Source organism: Parus major, chromosome 8 (assembly GCF_001522545.3).
Source record: "Parus major isolate Abel chromosome 8, Parus_major1.1, whole genome shotgun sequence".
In the NCBI taxonomy this organism is placed as follows: domain Eukaryota; kingdom Metazoa; phylum Chordata; class Aves; order Passeriformes; family Paridae; genus Parus; species Parus major.
Genome location: NC_031777.1, coordinates 14,122,832 through 14,141,125, shown reverse-complemented (window position 1 = coordinate 14,141,125; position 18,294 = coordinate 14,122,832). Strand labels below are relative to the sequence as shown.

Genomic DNA, 18,294 nt, shown 5'->3' with positions numbered 1-18,294 from the left:
ATTGGCGAGTTTTCCTTTCACTGCAAAAGTCCCTGTCAGTCATCTTCCCTTCCTCACTAGGCACACCTGAAGATGTGCCACCCATCCTTGTGGCTAAGGAGGGACAGTTGCAATTTGCTTGAAATTATTTTACCAGGACCAAATGGTATTACTGCATCACTCTACCTTTTGTGTTCAGGTTAGTTATATTTTTGCTGTTACTTTTTCTAAGAAAAAACAAAAAAGGGCCAATACTTCTGATTCTCAAGCTTGGTTTACCTCAGCATTCCATTTCACTATTGACTATTCCACTACAATGCTTCCCACAGCCATTATTCACTGTCACTCTGCACAGGCATATAGCCAGGGTTTACAAAGCCATTTTACATTAAATCACACCCATTTACTGTTTACCACTTGTAATATAAACATGGAACAGAAAAAGCCCAAATTTTTATCTTTAGTATTCACTAATGAGAATGCATTAGTTTATAGTTAAACCAATGTAAATGCAGAATAACTCTGTAGAAATCAGATTTACATGAGATTTACATTGTTGTTATGGAATGCTCTTTGTAGTCTATGAATAAATTCAACTTACTTTACAATATACAGCATACATGGTCATATAATAAAAAGTAGCTCTGGAAGTTGCTTAAAAGCTAGTGTTCCCATCCTTTGTCCATCTCCTTCCACAGTGCAAATTTAACAGAACACTATGATGACTGTAAATGCCTACTGTGTTTGAGATGAACACAGCCTTTCAGACAAGCAAGAACTATGCACTGTCACAATCTCATTAGACTAATTGAATTTTATAAGCTGCACAAGAAAGAAACTGTAAAAATCTACCCAGAAAATAATTTTTTTAGAAAAATAATCTGCTGAACATTCCAGTCTCTAAGACATACGGATTAAAAAAACATACCACACCTATACCAGGTGAGACAGGTGCATATTTATTTCTTATCTAAGCAAATTAAGAAATTCATCATTATCAAGATTTTATATGTGTAAATCTCTTATAGTTAGCAGCTAAGATTTGTTTGGTGGTGCCTGTAAAGAGAATATTTAAAAACACTGAGGAATGAGAAAAAAAATAATTTAATTGCTTTGGAGAGTGGATCAAAGTAGACTGAGGAGTTATTCATTAAGTGCTTCATCTGTCAGAAGCTATCAACCAAAGTGCAAGTGCAGCTCTGGAAAGCATCCAGAATATGAAAGGTAGAGTCAGAGAGGTCTAGGATAATGTTGTATTTTATCTGCCACGACTGCCCTGAATTTCAGCTTATGGAGCTGCAGCTGACAAAAAAAGAAAGGACTCCGAATTACACACAGATTGTATTTTGGAATTATGATGCAAAAAAGGGATGTGAATTTCTAGAAGTATCCGGGAGACACTATCATCACTGCAGCTGTGCTGATATAAAGGCATTGTAAACACAAGTTAGACAGTGTGGAGAGAGGCAGAATGCAAAAGAAGGAATTCAACAGACAGATCCAGTCTATCTTGCAAAAAACCTCCAAAACCACACACCCCTGCCCTCCTTCAAACTGGAACATTTGAATTGGAATTAAGTTTGTGTCAGTAAAATAATTTGCGTATTTGTTCAGTCGCTTATGTCCTGGGGATGTGTGTGGTAAGAACAGCATTTTTTAACCACACATGCCTCATTTGGCATGGTCCTCATCAGCCAGTGCCAGCTGCAATGACACTGGGCTGCACAGGGAGGCAGCCTGGGAGCCTTGATTTGTGAAATGAGGAAACAGTGACATTAACATCACTGAGAAGGATAAACACAGAAAAAAAAAAAAAAAAGAGTTGTTATTTACAAACTCTAACTGCATTTCAATAATATTCATGAACAGATGGGATTAGAAAAACATAAAACCTCCACCCTTCCAATTTTTCCGGTAGGCTGTGCTGCTGCCAATCTTTCCTGAACTTCTCATTGTGTTTTAACATCAGTTTCTTATCTTTATCTTAGAATGACTCAAAAAAGCAGGCCCTCAGAGGGAAACTTCAATACCTTTTTTTTTTTTAATCAATGTGTCACTGTTTAGCCAAAGCTGGCAAGATGAAGTCCAAATTATTTTTTCAGCTAGTTGGCTGTTTGATCAGGTTTAGCTTTCAGCTCTGTGTGTCATTTCCTGACTCCCAGGCGGCTCAGACCTAGATCTCCAGCCAGCTGTTGGCAACAGCCAGGCTTTTGTAAACAAGTTGCTTTCAGGTTGATCAGCTCTGTGCCATCAGCAGCAGGGGGAAGGGGTGCACAGAAATATGCAGGCAAACAGAGGGCACAGCAGCATGAAGAACTGGAGATCAATTATCAGTTGAGGATTAAGACAACCATAGATCTAGGGTCTAGTCATGGCTCTGAAACTTCCACCTCAACCATGCATAAGTTCAGCCCAAAAACTCGCTTATCAAAAAGGGCTATTGGAATGAAGCAAATTATCCCCCACAGAAAATGCAATGTTCAATTCCTATTGAAAAGAATTATCTCATTCTGTCTTCAAAATTATGTGTTTGTTTTTTCTGAATCATTTTCACCTGAAGGAAGTATTCACAGCAGTTTCTTTCCTCATAGCCATAAATCAGCTCTGGTGAGATGATCTTGTATCCCTGTAATTACTGCTAACAAGGAAACTGTATAGAGGGCAGCAACAGTGGCATTTAACACCGGATCTCCTCCAGCTTCCTCTAACCAATGCTCAATTTCTTTAATTTCCAGCATAAAGAGGAGTACATCTCTTTCTACATCAGCATAGAAAATACAGCAGAAAGACACCACATTCCAGCAGGTTTCAATCATTTTTTTTTTGGTGATGGTGTCGAAAACTTCAGTTCTGCATACACTGGCAAGAAGAATTTTTAGCAGTAGATGAATAAATGCCACTGGGGAGCTAACACAGTCTAACACAGCAGCACTCAGTTCTCCTGACACAGCAGACATCTGGTGTAGAAGAGGTTAGGAATGAATAGGGAAAGAGAAATCCAGCAGCATATCTGTATATATTGTCACAGCAGCAAGGAAGCAAATTTTCAACATCTCAGCTGACACAGAAGTGTGAAAATATGTAGGATTGTCACCCTGAGAATCAGGCCTTTCAATATTGTTTTCATAATTTCTAGCCACATTCCCAGGAAAGTAACAATAAACATAGGTGTTTATACATTCCATTAAAGATTTGCCTTTTGATGGACATCTCTCATAGCCAGTTGGGAAGGTGGTGACCTGACTACCCAATCCCTGGTCATTTTCAAAAACCTATAAATACTGAAAGAACAAATAAACTTTCATCTTCTTTCATCACACTTCGAGCTGCATCTGTGTGAATTATTTCATGTCTGATAGTGACATAGGATGTATCAACTGACACTGGCTTTGGTATGATCTTGTGGTATTTGATTTGTGATAAAGTGAGGAGAGGGGAGGGCTTCCCCAAGTACCAATCAACAATACAGCAGATAAGTAATCTGGCTACTGGTCACACCAGCTAAAACCTGTGATGCACAAAAGGAACTGCATGAAAGGTCATGAATACCCTCCCTCTTTCTGCCCACACACAGTTTCAGTATTTGCATTTTATGTGGCAGTGAAACAGAGGAATTGTGTCTTTGAGCCTCAGTTATTCACTTGCTTCCACCCACACTAATGCAGTGTAGAAATGATTCCAGAATTCCAATTCAGCAACATTCATTCATTAATATAGCATTCCTCACAGAGCTCCCAGTCACCATGCAGAAGCAAATACAGCATGTACATGCAGAAGCAGAGACAGCCTGGACTTAACTTGAAGCTTAACTGCTTCAGGAGGGATTTGACCTGCACTTTTCATTCTGACTTTTCTGAGCAGATTTATTATTCAATCAGAATCTAAGAAAGTGGCTCTGCTTCTCCACTTCCACCTATTCATGTGAGACAATACCAAAAGCCACCATGCTGACATTAGGGCAGAGAATTTAAACTATAAACTAAGAACCTCCAATAGTTCTTCTCTCATCAGGACTATTATCTCAAAAGGATGAACAGCTTCATTATGCTCTTGAGTCAAGTCTTCAGTCATGGGGATGGATGCAGAACTTGGCAGTACTATTTCTTGATGCTTATTATTTGGGTGCAACAAAAGGATTTTGCTGTTTATTTAATATTTTATTAATATTTAATGCACACTCAAAACGTTTTGTAAAGGCAAAGCAAACTGCTCTTCCTTTAGATTCACAAAAAAAAAAAGGGGAGAAATTTTACAAACAACCCATAAGACATCAGTTATTCTGAGCCCAAGGCCTTCACTGAGGCTACTTTGTACATACAACTAGGAAATTCTTTCCTCACAGATAACGACTTGGTAACTGTTAAACTCTACCCACCTGTTCAGGGCGCACTTGAGCATTAATAAGCTGGTAAACAACAAAATCTGTGAGGCCAACATTTTCTAGCAAGAAGGAAGTGAGGGTCTCCCCATCTTTCAAAATGTCTAGAATTCGTATTCCTCTTCCTGGATGAAAAAGAAATGCACAGATCAGTGAGATACCAAACAAAGGAAGTTGAAGAACAACTCACATCCTGGCTTAAATCTGCAAAAAGAATGAGATTTAGCTCTTATACCTAGTCGTAACTAACTGGGGCTAAAATTAGTTTTGCAATTCAAAACCATTTTAATCCTTTGTTGGGAAATGATAATCAGAAAATGCTGAGTGATCTGGCTCTGTGTATCTGATCTCCCAAAGATGTTTCAGACTAGGGCTACAGCAATGGGCACATAGAAAGCAGCCCTGACTGCATTTGACAGCGTCTGATTTTTTCTAATGTAATGCTTTATTTGAAATGTTCAGATTCAAGTATGCTACTGTTCTTGGTGTCCTTTCTCCTGAGCCTTGTGTAAATACCTTTAGTCAACCCTTTACATTTACACTAATTTATCACTTGCTGTCAATCAATTTTTGTTAGCTAACCTCATTCTCTAGCATTTCAAAAGTGACCCTTGAAAATCTTCCATGAGAAAAAACTCAATTTCTTTGGAGAAGCATAAAGTGTAGCTCATGCTTCATATTAAACAAGATTAACAACTACTCTTCAGGCAAACCAGTGAGACCACCCATTGTTAAATTAGTCACATGTAAGAGGCCACCAAATTTCCCTGATACTGTCTGGAATAATACTCAAAATACTGCTGCTCCTAAAGTTGAACAGCTCCAATCTTTTAAAACTTGTCTTTATTACAAATCTTATCAGTGAGAACTCTGCCTCAATATGGTGCAAGACAAAAGCTTGGAATCTTAATGTTGCTCATGTTCATCAAATGTTTATTATAACTTTATTAAATTATACCTTTATTAAAGGTGCCTTACACAGCATCCACAGACTTTAGTAAAGAATGCTTGAACAACTTCAATTCTTCTAGTCTTTAGAACAGGCAATTGACAGGAGCAGTGTGTATTCTACTGACATATGGAATGTAACTTTAGACATTTCTAATAAACATGCACTCCTTTCTGTGAGCTGAGTCTTATCAGAGTTTGCCAACTAACTTCCACAATTCCATCTGCACTAAGCATATTCTGGCCTGAGGCTACACGGCCTGAGAACTTCTTCAATTGTTTCTCCACATATTTATTCAAGCAGTAAACACTGAAAACAATAGCAGGGGTCTGTCCCTCATAATCTTACTCATGTCTTTCCTGGCATCCAGGCAGTGGGGAGGAAAAAGCACACCACAAGAGCACATCAAAAGTGTCAGTGCAAAGGGAGACTGGGACCAGGAATGAGGACTCAAAAGGTAGGTCTGATTTCAGGAATCAGTAGAAGGGGCAATCCCAACTCTGATGTGTGAACTTTTCCTTGCTCAACTTTGCAGCTGTTCTATTAAGATTGTTACTCGAAAGGAATACTAGTAAGCTATAAACACAGAGAAATTAAATAGCCAATCTTTCAGTAACTTTTTCTGTATGAAGAAAGATGGTGATTAGTATTTTATTAGTTAAGCTTCAGAACTGACTTTTTATTATGTTTTATATAATAGGAAATCCCAAACTTCTATATTTTTTTTTTTTTAAGTAAAACACATTTTAAACCCCCACAGATTTGGAAAGAGCATTAGCATTGTATGTCACAGGATTGGTGGGAATGTACTCTATATTTCATGAGTAAAGTTGATATGGGATGCAAAGGCAACTTCCTAAACCATGGGGTGTGGTCCCTTAGCAATAAATAGCAAACCCATGGCATGTCATGCTTTTCCTTGCTTCTAAATAGTCAGGTTTGATTTCTATGGCTGGGTATAAACAACAGCTCAGATTATATTCAAACTCTTGTTTATATTCTGGGGCATTTGGTTGCCTCACTCTTATTTACAAGGACATAATCCCTTTTTTACTTCCAATTATAAACCTCTGATAGGATAGTGGACCATGTGTATCAGATGGCTTAGATACACCCTGTTAAAAATATATGGAGAGTGACTAATTTTAATAAGAATGCTATTCCTTTGACAAAGGATTTGAAAATTGGACAGATAAATTCAAAAAGCCAGACCATTTTTGTGCCTTTAGTTTTAGGAATACCTTTTCAAATTCTGCACTTCATGTCCAAAAAATGTACAATCATACCATTCCCTGTTTTCCCCGGGACTGTGTTTTGAGTTTGGCAAGTTGCTTTAAATAAAAGCTAATGCAAAGAATTTGTGATTTGCAATTCTGCTTATGAGTTCAATGCTTTATCTTTCTAAACATATTATGAAGAGCTTCCTTCTTCACCGTTTCAAACCTGTTTTAGCTAAGACTGTGACAAAGTACCTCTAAGCACTTCTCTGAGTTATACTCCTGCATATATTCAGACATGTTCCTAACTTTCCATTCCTCTGCGTCTTCCAGTGATACTTTCTCAGTGCTTCTGCTTTTACTGTAATAATAATTTCTTCATTATTATGAAGAATTATTCTTCATTACTGTAATAATGACATTTCTTCAGCCATATTTTACTTTGTGTGGTGAGATATCCATGCTTTTCAAGTTTTGTCTACTGTTATTTAAGGAAGATGGTTTTAGAATGGAGCTGACTGCCTCTCTCCTTTCCCTCAAATGACACGTGTTTGTCACTGAACAGATTTTAACTTACCCTAACAGTAAGCAGAGACACAGTAACATGTGAAATATAATGTTGCCAGCCTCCACAGTAACTACTATCCAGCTCTCAGAAGGAAAAATTAAATAGTCTAAAGGATATAGACACAATTACCTGCAATTCTTTCAGGATTAGTTCTCATTGTTTCCATAAACTGAGTCATAATGATCAGTTCTTCCCAGATTCTTCCAAGGTCACGGATTTCAGGGGCTTCCAGTAAAAGCTCCTGAGCATCTTTATATACCCTTGCAAGGCTGAAAGGGGAAATAATGAAGAAACAATAAGAGTGATGACTTTTGAGAACCTTTCAAGTAAAAACAAAACCAAACAAACATGCTGGTCTTTCATTAGCCATGCTACCTTCCCCAGACAACTTGTATCTCACAGTTACAGTGCAAATCTGCCCTGGTTCTAGCCCAGGGCCAGCTCCAGCAGTTGTAATGGGGCACTCTGGGCACATGCTTAGCCTAGCAAGTGATGTGTAATCAGTCACAAAGAGAAACATCCTTCCCCTCACACATCAGTTCCCTCCAATTTGTTTGGCTCCTTCAGAATATTTCTCCTAGGAGAAGCAGGAAAACACAAGTAACAAATAGTCACAGCTGTTCAACTACTGGTTCTGGGTTAGAACATGCAGATCAAGCAAGGATGCACCAAGATCCTGTATTTATGAACAAGCATAAAAAATTCTTACTATCAGGTAAGACCATTACTTCTTTAACAGTATTATGTTTTTCCATGCATGCAATAGTATATGTCAGTCCACATGACTCGTTTCAGCTTACAGGAAACAACAAACAGGAAGGACCAAATTCCTTCAGAAAACACAATGAATTTACTTCTGCTATAGTACTCTGAATTTACTGTAACCTACAAAGTAACAGTTTGCTCTGTAACAAGCAACTCAGAAAAGCTAGAATGTACAGAAAACAGAGCTCTCTAGCTTTACTGTGTGCTTTGATTGTACCCCACCAAAAATGTTCCACTGACTATTTTAAATCCTGTACAGTAGGAACAAAAGGGAAAATGGTAAATTAAGTCCACGTTACAAACTCTCAAATGACAGGGGCTTCAATGGTCTTCACGTTATTAGCTCATGAATTTTAATCATTGGATGCTCCAAAGTGGAATTTACAACAGGGAGATTTGGAGCATTTTTTATATTCAGGCTGACAGGGGTTTTTTCACTCTAAGGGTTCTTGTCCGCTATACTTTCTTTCATGACTCAGCTGTAACAAACAATGCAATAAAACACTCCCACAGCCCCCTTTTCAGTAATAGTCTGGAAATCTCCCACTCTCCTATTTTGCAAACAAGCTTAGTATCTCAAGGTTATGTGCTGATTAAAGTCTCACAAGTATCTAGTCAAAACCAGTGCTACATGAGAAGTGGCAGTGAAGGTTATTTGCTGCTACTTCATCAGAGATCTCATTCAGAAGGGACAGTTCTGATGATGAGAAAAGAAAGCTTAGGGATTCCATGCTCTTTTATCAAAAAGGTTAGTTCTAAGACATTCAGTGAGCAGGTTCTTAAAGATTTTATTAACTGAACAAGTATTCCCTAGAGACTTGCACTGAAGTGTCTCTCTAAAAGGCCCAAACCTACCATTGTGAGCTCTGTTGCACCTTTGCTGACCATTGTTAGCATGAAACCAAAGTGTTAGAACTGAAAATTTTTGCCTTCCACTGTTTGCACACCAGTATTATTACCTTCCCTTTTAATTCATATCAAAGAACAATTCTTTAAAATTCTTTAAATTAAATTTAAAATTTAGTATTCCTTGGTTTGGTGAGAGACCTTTCTAAGCAAGGTGAGGATACTCCAGCCTTTCTCTCTGCATCATTCATGCCCATGAACACCCAACAGGTGCCCAGAGCAGGCTATCAGCAGTTCCCAGCAGGCCTGTATTGCTGCAACCCAGTCTCGCATATACAGCTCTACTTACATGGAATTTTTGTAGTTGGACACTACACCTGGACCCTCTCCATGGGTTGGGCTGTGGAAACAGGGATTGTTCATGTTACAGAAGATGCCATGTAACCATGGCAGTGTTCCGGCTGATGGCATTGCCTTGTTTGGGAAGTGACCTAGAGTATCGAAACACAAAATATAAATTAGGTGTCTTTTCTAAGTTAGGTGTCTCTTCTAATGCAGCCTCTGTGAATATAAATAGCATGATGAGTTGGCTCTCTACAGAAGGAATGTGATAGGAATCATATAGGTTTATCTTTTACTGAGAAAAAAGAAGTCACTAATATAAGCAATTGATTCTGAGTAATGTGAAATGCCTTTAAAATAGGTAGTGAGGTAGTACTTTCTCAGTACCAGTATTACGAAACTCTAAAACTAGGTAGCATCTTGAGATCCCAGGTAAGTCTGATCAGAAAGTGTCTCACAGGAAAACTAGATTTTTTTTTTATGTCCTCACTGATAATTCTTACACTACATGGCTACAAATAACTAAGCTACTCCAACTGGAGTCTGTTCTTTCACCTTTGGACAGTGACAGTCTGCAAACAGGCCCAAATACTTCTGTCTGAGAACACTTGGCCATTACCTACAAGTCAGATCATGATAACATCTTGAACATTCTTACATTCATGTTGGCGATACAGTGGATTAGCTTTCCTCAGCCAGACAAGCACAAGAAACAATGACAGAGGCCATACAAGCTCCACCAGAAAACGAAGCTGGAAAAAAAGGAAAAAAGGAAGTTAAAAATAAATTTTACAAGTAGACCATCATAGAGTCACTAGGTGGCCAAAGGGATGGGACCTCCTCTCACAGCAGAAAAGCCCAGTGCAGCACATGCCCATGGCTATCCTTTGACTATTTCACCATTTGAAAAGGACACCCAAAAGAGGATTTCATCAGAATGACATGAAGCATCACCATGAGCTCAGTGCTCAGTGACTTCTCCACCTCTTCTAAAGAAATATCTAAGTATGCTGACTGGGGTAAAAAGAGGCAGCAGGTAGTGCATGATTCTGCAACAAGGATTAGATACAAGAGACGAAAGGATTTTTTTAATCCACACTTTGACACTGCTGGGCTCATTAGCAGGCTGTCAGTACACTGTGCTTACCCAAAGGTAAAAGACTTCAGTGTAAGCTTTACATGCTTTGACCTTTACTTTTTCTATTTTCTGTCATCATTAATTTCAATGTTATTAATTTCCTAATACCTGTATAAATGTATGCATTAATATCAAACACCTTATTCAACAACAGAAGACCCCATCAAAGGCCACTTTTTTGCCCAGACCTTTCAATACACTTACAGCAGTCACTGCCTCCCGTGTCATGTCAGAAATCAAGGGCACTGCTTTACCACAGAGCAACATCCTGCCTGGTTTTCAGTCTGTTTCCTCCACCCCTGTGTTTCAGTTTGTTTTACTGCCTCTGTGTGTTTTGGCAGAGGTTTGAAACTACAGTCCTTTGATCCTGTAACACAGGCCCTGGGCTCTGAGGAGCAGCAATGGGATTTTTGTGTCCAGACACATGGCATGTTTTTGCTCCTCCCTGCAACAGCCAGGACAAAATATCTTCAGAACCAGGATTGTAGTATATGCACAGGAAAGCCCTCCTTGTTTCTTTACCTTTGCTCCCTCCTCCCCAACCAGGTACCAAATACGTAATAATAATGCACATAGCAGCAGAGCCAAAGACAAGATGGGTTACATGTGAATGTTGTTTTGGGCAAAAGGCACTCCACAGCATAATTAAGAACAGTTTCTTTGGAGCTGCCCTGTTTTTCCACTAGAATTTTGTCTAACAGCTTTAGCGAAACACAACATATTCTTAGAGCAAAAGGGTAGAAAGCTTTACATCAGGCAACAATTTACTATTTCATATTTTTCCTCTTAAGGGTTTCCTTTCTAAAACAGAACAGTAACAATAAAACCACCCACCACCACCAAGGAAGTTATGCATGCCTGATCTTTTTAAAAGCAGACAAAATCTTACCAGCAGCAAAAGGCAAATGACACAGTTATTAGAAAGGAAACCTGACAGCTGCTGTGCACAGCTCAGAATACAATGTTACAGACCCTTCCCAGCAGGGTCCACAAGGTCTGAGCATGATCCATTGCCATCCATTTGGTAAACCATTTGGGACAAACACTAAACACTCAAACTCAGAGGGGCAAGAACTGGTGAGACTCCTTGGTCCACCTTTGCTGAAGAGTTAACCTGTATGAATGCTCAGATGTTGATTCTTTCTTCATCCCCAAGAAATACAAAATCCTCAGACTTGAATTTGGTAGTGCCTTTCTGTCCGAGTTAACTAGCTTGGAAAAGATTGAAGCCCAGGGGAAGCTTTATTTTAACCTGGTACACAATGTGTTGTGTGGTAAGGACAGACCAGTGCTGTCAGGCCTCTGATTCTTTCCTGTAGACCTTACCCAGAGGATACAAAGGTGTCTCAGAATTCACTGGAAGTATCAGAAAGCAGCCCATAAGCCTGCAGAACCACATGATAAATAGCCAGGAATCCCAGCAACATGCACAGAGAAACGTAATATCCAGAGAGAATTGTAATGGAACAAGCACAGTGGTAAGACCATATAAATGTGAGAAGCTTAAATTAGTTGTGGATCACCTGTTGACTCTGCAATGAAGTCATGCTGTAAGATGAAATATCGTAAGATCTAAGAGGATTTGAAAGTACTTAAAATACTTCTGGCTTTTGCTTTACTTATGTCATTCAGCCATACTAAAGAAGACACAATCTCTCTGAACTGTAAGGTCCTAACTTGAATCACATCTAAGAGCAGAGCCAATCTAAAATTAGGAATCAAACCTTCCTGAGCTGAATGGTGCTCATGATGTTTTCTAACAACAGATCTTTTTATGTGAAAATATATAAATATTACTACCCACAACTCTTCTGGTACACAATATTATTTGTCAAAGCAAATCCCAACACAGCTATTCTATGTTTGGTGTGTAAAGAGCAGCTTTGCAAACTGCACCAGACAAGATGCCAGACAACAGGCCCCTACAAAAATCACATGTGATTCTTTGAGGGACTTGAGAGTTTTACATGCTGATAAATGTACTCCACTTAATCCAGTGCATAGTTCAAACCTGTAATCCAAAGACCAATATTTTACCTTTTGTCTTCTCCGAAGGATCCAATTCTTCCAGAGGAGAAGTCTGACTTGCCTAAAGAAGTTCATTCTTCTGCATCAATACTTCTGGTTAACCTGTGGAAAAAGATGCATTGCCATTTCTCAGCTGACAGCAGAAATGGACCTTAGAGCAAAATAACAGCTTTCTGTTCTTATTTTAAGATCATGTTATCACAGAGATCGGTTCCTTTCATTGTCTGCACCATTTAATTTTGCACTTGATACATTATCATGCATGAAAAATTGTGAGTTTCCTTTGTTTGGAGGCTACTTCCTGTGACACATTTATCAGCACCAAAAAGCAGTAGAGAGGGAAAACATCCCTTTTGAATAAAAAATGTCACAAACATTGAATTTGGCTATTAACTTGGACTTGTGTGTAATGAAGGCAGTTAATTGTTGCATCATTTATCACAATAAATCTGTGGTTTGAAACTAATTTTTTCTAAGAAAAGATGGATTTACTACTAGACATTAGTTTATATAAAACTGTTTCATTATTATGATCCAATTAGGTTTATCATTCAGACATGATAAATGTGTATTGATTAACTGAGTGTGAAATGGGGTTTATAAAATCAAATACATTCTGTTGCCATTTCCTTAAAAAAAATACAGGATTTCCTATTTTTATGTTTTTAAATTCAGCAACTCCCATTACATTTTAGTAGATATACCACAGAATTTAAACCATTGCATGCTCTGTTTTTCAGGTTAATGACTCTTTATAATCACCAGGAATTTTTACCTTCAAAAGAAAAAAGGAAATTTTACATATAAATCCAAATATCAGATAAATGGGCCTGTTAAAAAATAAACAAATCATTTAAATTTGCTACCTGCATCAAGTTCCTACTTTATTGCTGCTTTATGGGATTTAAATGATTGAAGAGTATTTTCTATATTTTCTTTCTTTATGAATGATTAGTAACTGGGAGCATGTTGAAAAGGAAATGGTAGTCAGATATTGGAAAGCACACTTTGATTGTAAGAATGATGAAATAGTAGAACTGATTTTATGGGAATCTCCACTGTAGATTACTGAAACCTCTACAAAAACTTACACAGGTAAAACCACTCATGAAATAGATAATGTGTTTAAGTCTCACTTTTCACTATTCTTCTAGAATTTTGTTTCTAGGAATTACATTAATTGAAGGAGATTTTATCTGATTTTAACAGACAAGGTTTGGAAAACAAGTCAGAACATTCTGGCCTAATGTGCCAACAAAGCAGTAGTGAAAAACACCAGATAAGAGATTTGATTATTCCAGAAAATCATCTCAGGTCCACATTCTATGAACTGCAAAGGAATTTTAACTTCAAGGGAAGAGATGGCCAACACTAGGGAAGGGTTGGTATCAGCCATGACTGACACTGGTAGAAAGAGACCATAAAGAATGTGCAATCTCTTCTGATATACCAGGCATGAAAGTGATAGAAGCGGGATATTTAGGGTCACACAGTAAGAATTGGCTGTGCTGCTTACTGGGGATCAAATAATAAAGCAACTATTCTGCAGAAAGAACATCCATGCTTAACCAAACTTGGAACATTTTCAATATTTTGGAGATCAACAGTTTCATGCAATTTTCCACATCCCTCTATCAACTATAATTGCTTAAGTTACAGAGCAAGAATTAAGACTAGCTATAAAAAGCTGCTGCTGCTGTGAAGAGTAAATGGACTAAGATCTGATGGTTTGAAGAAATACACTTTGGGGTATGACAGCCTCACACTTTGAGTTGCCAGCAATAGGCAGTCAGACAGCTTCCTGACCCTTTTGTATAGGCCAGGGCTCTTGAATCTGTTGCTACTCTGAAAAAATGAAGCCTACTGCTGAACAAATGAGGAAGAGAGAATTTTCCACTCCAACTTGCCTTCCTCTAAACCCCAGATGGATGCTGCAATCTTTCTGCAACAGCTGTGAAAGGAAATTCAAATTTTCATATCAAGGCCATAAAATCTGTAGTCTGCCAATGGTCTTCTTTTCCTCCTGATGGTTCTTTACTGAGCCACAGTCTTGGTTTGAGACAAAACCAGGACAGCCACCCATCACTAAGAGTTTTTCTCTCAGTGAGAGATTCCACAGTACTACAGAGAGTCCTAGCTAGTGTTTCTAAGTATTGTGCTACGTGTGACAAACCTGCAGCTCTCTTGAACCAGTAGCAGTACTACTAGTAGTACTACTAGTAGCTAGAAAATTTGTCATGCAGGGCCATAAATGAGATGATGACTGACAGATAAAATGGCTGCTAGCATTTGCTTTGAACAGTCTATTTTTCTGAGACTAAAAATATAAGTAGTAAAGAAGCCAAATGAATAAACCTTGGTGGGAAAAAAGGGCAGAAAGTCAGGTTATACAGATTGTGTTTGCTATGTAATCTTCAAGATGTTTTTTACACTGAATCTTGCTAGTTATACTTGTTGATATTTACAGGGAGCCATTGCTTTTAAGAGAAGTAATTCAATGACAGACAACCTAATTTATATGCATAAAGGGACAAAAAATGCTCAAATGCTCTCCAGGAAAGTGCCTACTAGATTGATTACCAAGGTTAACACTGTGCTACATGAGTCAGAATTTAAAAGTACTTAACTATTAAAGTTATGACATTAATGCATGAATTTCAATCAGCATACAAAACATTAAGAAAGTTTCTACATTGCTCATCAAAAAGACACACTTTAGGAACACATGTAATTTCAGGATGAACAATTGTTCTCCTTAGACTGGTTTGTTTAAAAAACCTTCTCTAGGAGCTAAAGGGAAAGAACCTTGCTTTCCTAAATGGAACAGCTTCAGGGATGTGGGTTAACCTTATTTTGTTTTGAAATCTAAATTACTGAAGATGAGACAAAGAAGGAGGAAAAGAAGAACTTAAATCATGCAGTCTGAAGACACTGGACAGATAAACCTAAAATTTGGTAGCAGCACAGAATAAATAAATAAAAATTAATTTTCAGTCCTGAAATATCCTTTCCTACACGGGCATTACTCAGACAAACCAACACATTTGTGTGGTTAAGATTCAAGATTTACTACTTTAAGTAGAGCAAAACATTATAATAAAAAAGCACAGTAGAACCATGATAAAGAATAGTACCTAGTAATAATGTGTGGAGAACTCCACTTGGACTGAGGAAGTACATGAACTTCTGGAGTGATTAGTCATGGTGGAGATCTATCTTCACTCTTTACAGGCAGCTTCTCATAAAATCAGTGGTGGCTTGGGACTGCTGCAATCAGAAAGAGAACAGGCACTGAAAGGAATTAAATTTCCAAAAAAGAGGTTCATTTACATAGATAACAACACTCTCTTAAAATCAGAAAAAGACCACTACACTTATGAACTGAGTGAACACTGAATTCCCTATAGATTTTCCTCTGTAAAGGGCATCTGAAACAGCTATGCAGTAAAACCTCCCACCAGTATTCATGCTGGGTGATGACTCTGTATGAGCACTATCACAGCTCCCCTTGTGATTGTTCTTCCAAGTAGAAGCTGAACAACAATCCAGCCTTCATTATTAAAAAAATCCTTAAAAAGCATGTGGCAGTGCTTGTCTTTTCCTTTCCCCTCCACAGGGCTTTGAGAACACCTTTGAAAGTCCTCCACAAAACTGCTTCACTGAATTTAACACTCTCTAGATTTCCCCCAGAACTCACTGCAGCTCTGACAGCAGAGCACTGTGCTCTGCTTCTGTCCCAGCACCATCACAGAGCCTTTGAGCCCCTGCACACGGGTGCCACCTAAACCACTCACTTCAACCTGGCTTCTGGCACAAAGGATAACAGAGCACAGGAGCAGGCCATCCCTATGTGCTGAAAGGTGAGCCAGCAGGGAAGAAGACCAGCCTTGGCTGAACAGGGCACTTTCACTGGAAGTCAGGCGAAAATAGAGAGTTTATGACCTTTGGAAGAAGGGGCAGCCAACTCAGGAAGAGTGCAAGGACATTGTTAGGTCACGTAGAAAGAAAATTAGAATGACAAAAGCTCAGCTAGAATTCAAAGCGACAACCACTGTGAAAAATAATAAAAAGTGTTTTTATAAATGCATTAATAACAAAAAGAGGGCCAAAGGAAATCTCCATCCTTTACTGCATGCAGAGGGAAACACTGTAACCAAGGATGAGGAAAAGGCCTTGGCATTTAATGCCTTGCTTTCCTCAGTCTTCAACACAAAGATTGGTTATCCTCAGGGCAACTGGTCCCCTGAGCTGGTAGACAGGGATGGGGAGCAGAAAACTTCCCCTGCAATCTATTAGGAGGCACTTAATGACCTGCTGTGCCACTTAGACACTCACAAATCCATGAAGCAGGATGGGATCCACTCAGGAGTACTGATGGAACTGGCAAAAGAGTTTGCCATACCTCTCTTCATCATTTATCATCCTTCCTGATAAACCAGGGAGGTCCCAGATGACTGGAGATTGGCCAGTGTGACAAGCATTTGCCAAATGGTCATAACAATCCCAAGCAGTGCTACAGATGCGGGGAAGAGTTTCTGGAAGGCTGCCCAGTGGGATGCTGGTCAGCAGCTGCTGAACATGAGCCAGGGTGTGCCCAGGGGGCCAAGAAGGCCAGTGGCATCCTGGCCTGGATCAGGAATGGTGTGGCCAGCAGGAGCAGGGCAGGGATTGTCCCCCTGTACTGAGGCACCACCTCGAGTGCTGTGTCCAGTTGTGGGCCCATCACTTCAGGGAAGACACTGGGGGGCTGGAGCAGGTCTGGAGAAGGGCAGTAGAGCTGGGGAAGGGTCTGGAGAGTGAGTCCTGCAAGGAGTGGCTGAGGGAGCTGGGGTTTAGTCTGGAGAGGAGGAGGCTCAGAAGAGAATTGACCATTCTCTACAACTGCCTGCAAGGAGGGTGTAGCAAGATGTAGCAAGGATGTTGGCATCTTTTCCCAGGCAAACAGTGACAGAGCAGGAGGGCATGGCCTCAAGCTGACCCAGGGAAGGTTCAGGCTGGACATCAGGAGGAACTTTTTCACTGAAAGGATTGCTCAGGAAGGTGGTAGAGTCACTCACCCTGGAAGCATTTAAGAAATAACTGGACCTGGCACTTTGCGCTATGGTTTAGTTGATGTGGTGTTTTTGGTCAAAGGTTGGACTCAATCTTGGAGGTCCTTTCTAACCTTAATAACCCTATTCTATGATTCTATGGCAACTCCTCAAGTGGCTTTGATCTAATTTCTGTTGTGCATATGTTCATATCATAGGTTAGACCCAGCCTGCTTCAATCTAGACAGAGAAACAAAGCTTCACAAAGCCACAGATAGAAGCTAACTCTGACTAATGGCAGTGCAAAGCTCAGAAACCAACACTGTGCTGCTTCTCAGCTGCAGACTGTGTTTAAGCCCTACCACAATGTGTGAAGCAAACAGATAATTTGTTTTATCCAGCAAACAAGAATTTTACCTCTAAAATCCTAAGGCAAGCTATTTTAAGAAAATGGATCTCTTTTTGCTGTCCACATGTTCACAGAGACAGCTCTAACAGATTAAACTAATCTCTCCTAATTAGATTTTTTACATCACAATTGGATGACGGTAGGGTATATTTTGTTTTCTATGGTCAACCACAGTACACTGCTCCTGTGACCCATTTCTGCTTTTTAGCTTTACAAAGGGATCCTCAGAAGTAAACAGAGAAAGCTTATGCAGGGCCTATCACTTCACATGGAAGGGTAAAATACAGTTCAGCTTATGGAGCACACTGCACAATTTCACTGTAGTTCTACCCACAGTCATCACTATGACTTAGCTATTTCCTAAAGATCTGTAGTTTGTTGCCAGCATCAACAAAACATGAGACATTCCACTTATATATCAGAACATAAAGAAAGCAGTAAGTGGAAATAGATGTTTGATGACACTTCTTGCACTATACCTACAGTAGATATCTCATAAAAAGTTCCCTGTGACATGCTTCATGAGCACCTACATGCAATACATGGGGTCACATGGCATGTGTGTTGTGATATCCCTCACACACATATGCCATAGTTTTTACAGCTGTTTTAAATACCAGAATTTTATTTTCCTATTTCCAGGCT

The 18,294-nt window shown here is 39.1% G+C and overlaps 1 protein-coding gene across 1 annotated transcript in view; it reads right to left on the bottom strand.

Moving 5' to 3' along the window:
• Positions 1-12,302, bottom strand: part of ABCA4 (ATP binding cassette subfamily A member 4) — a 66,505-nt gene extending 54,203 nt beyond the window's left edge. Inside the window, exons 1-5 of the mRNA XM_033516436.1 lie at positions 12,220-12,302; positions 9,703-9,796; positions 9,052-9,193; positions 7,221-7,360; positions 4,355-4,482 (exon numbers count right to left, since the gene is read on the bottom strand). Coding sequence (XP_033372327.1) covers positions 4,355-4,482; positions 7,221-7,360; positions 9,052-9,193; positions 9,703-9,796; positions 12,220-12,285 — 570 coding nt within the window. The 5' untranslated portion in view covers positions 12,286-12,302. The remainder of the gene's footprint in view (positions 1-4,354; positions 4,483-7,220; positions 7,361-9,051; positions 9,194-9,702; positions 9,797-12,219) is intronic.
• Positions 12,303-18,294: the final 5,992 nt, after the last annotated feature.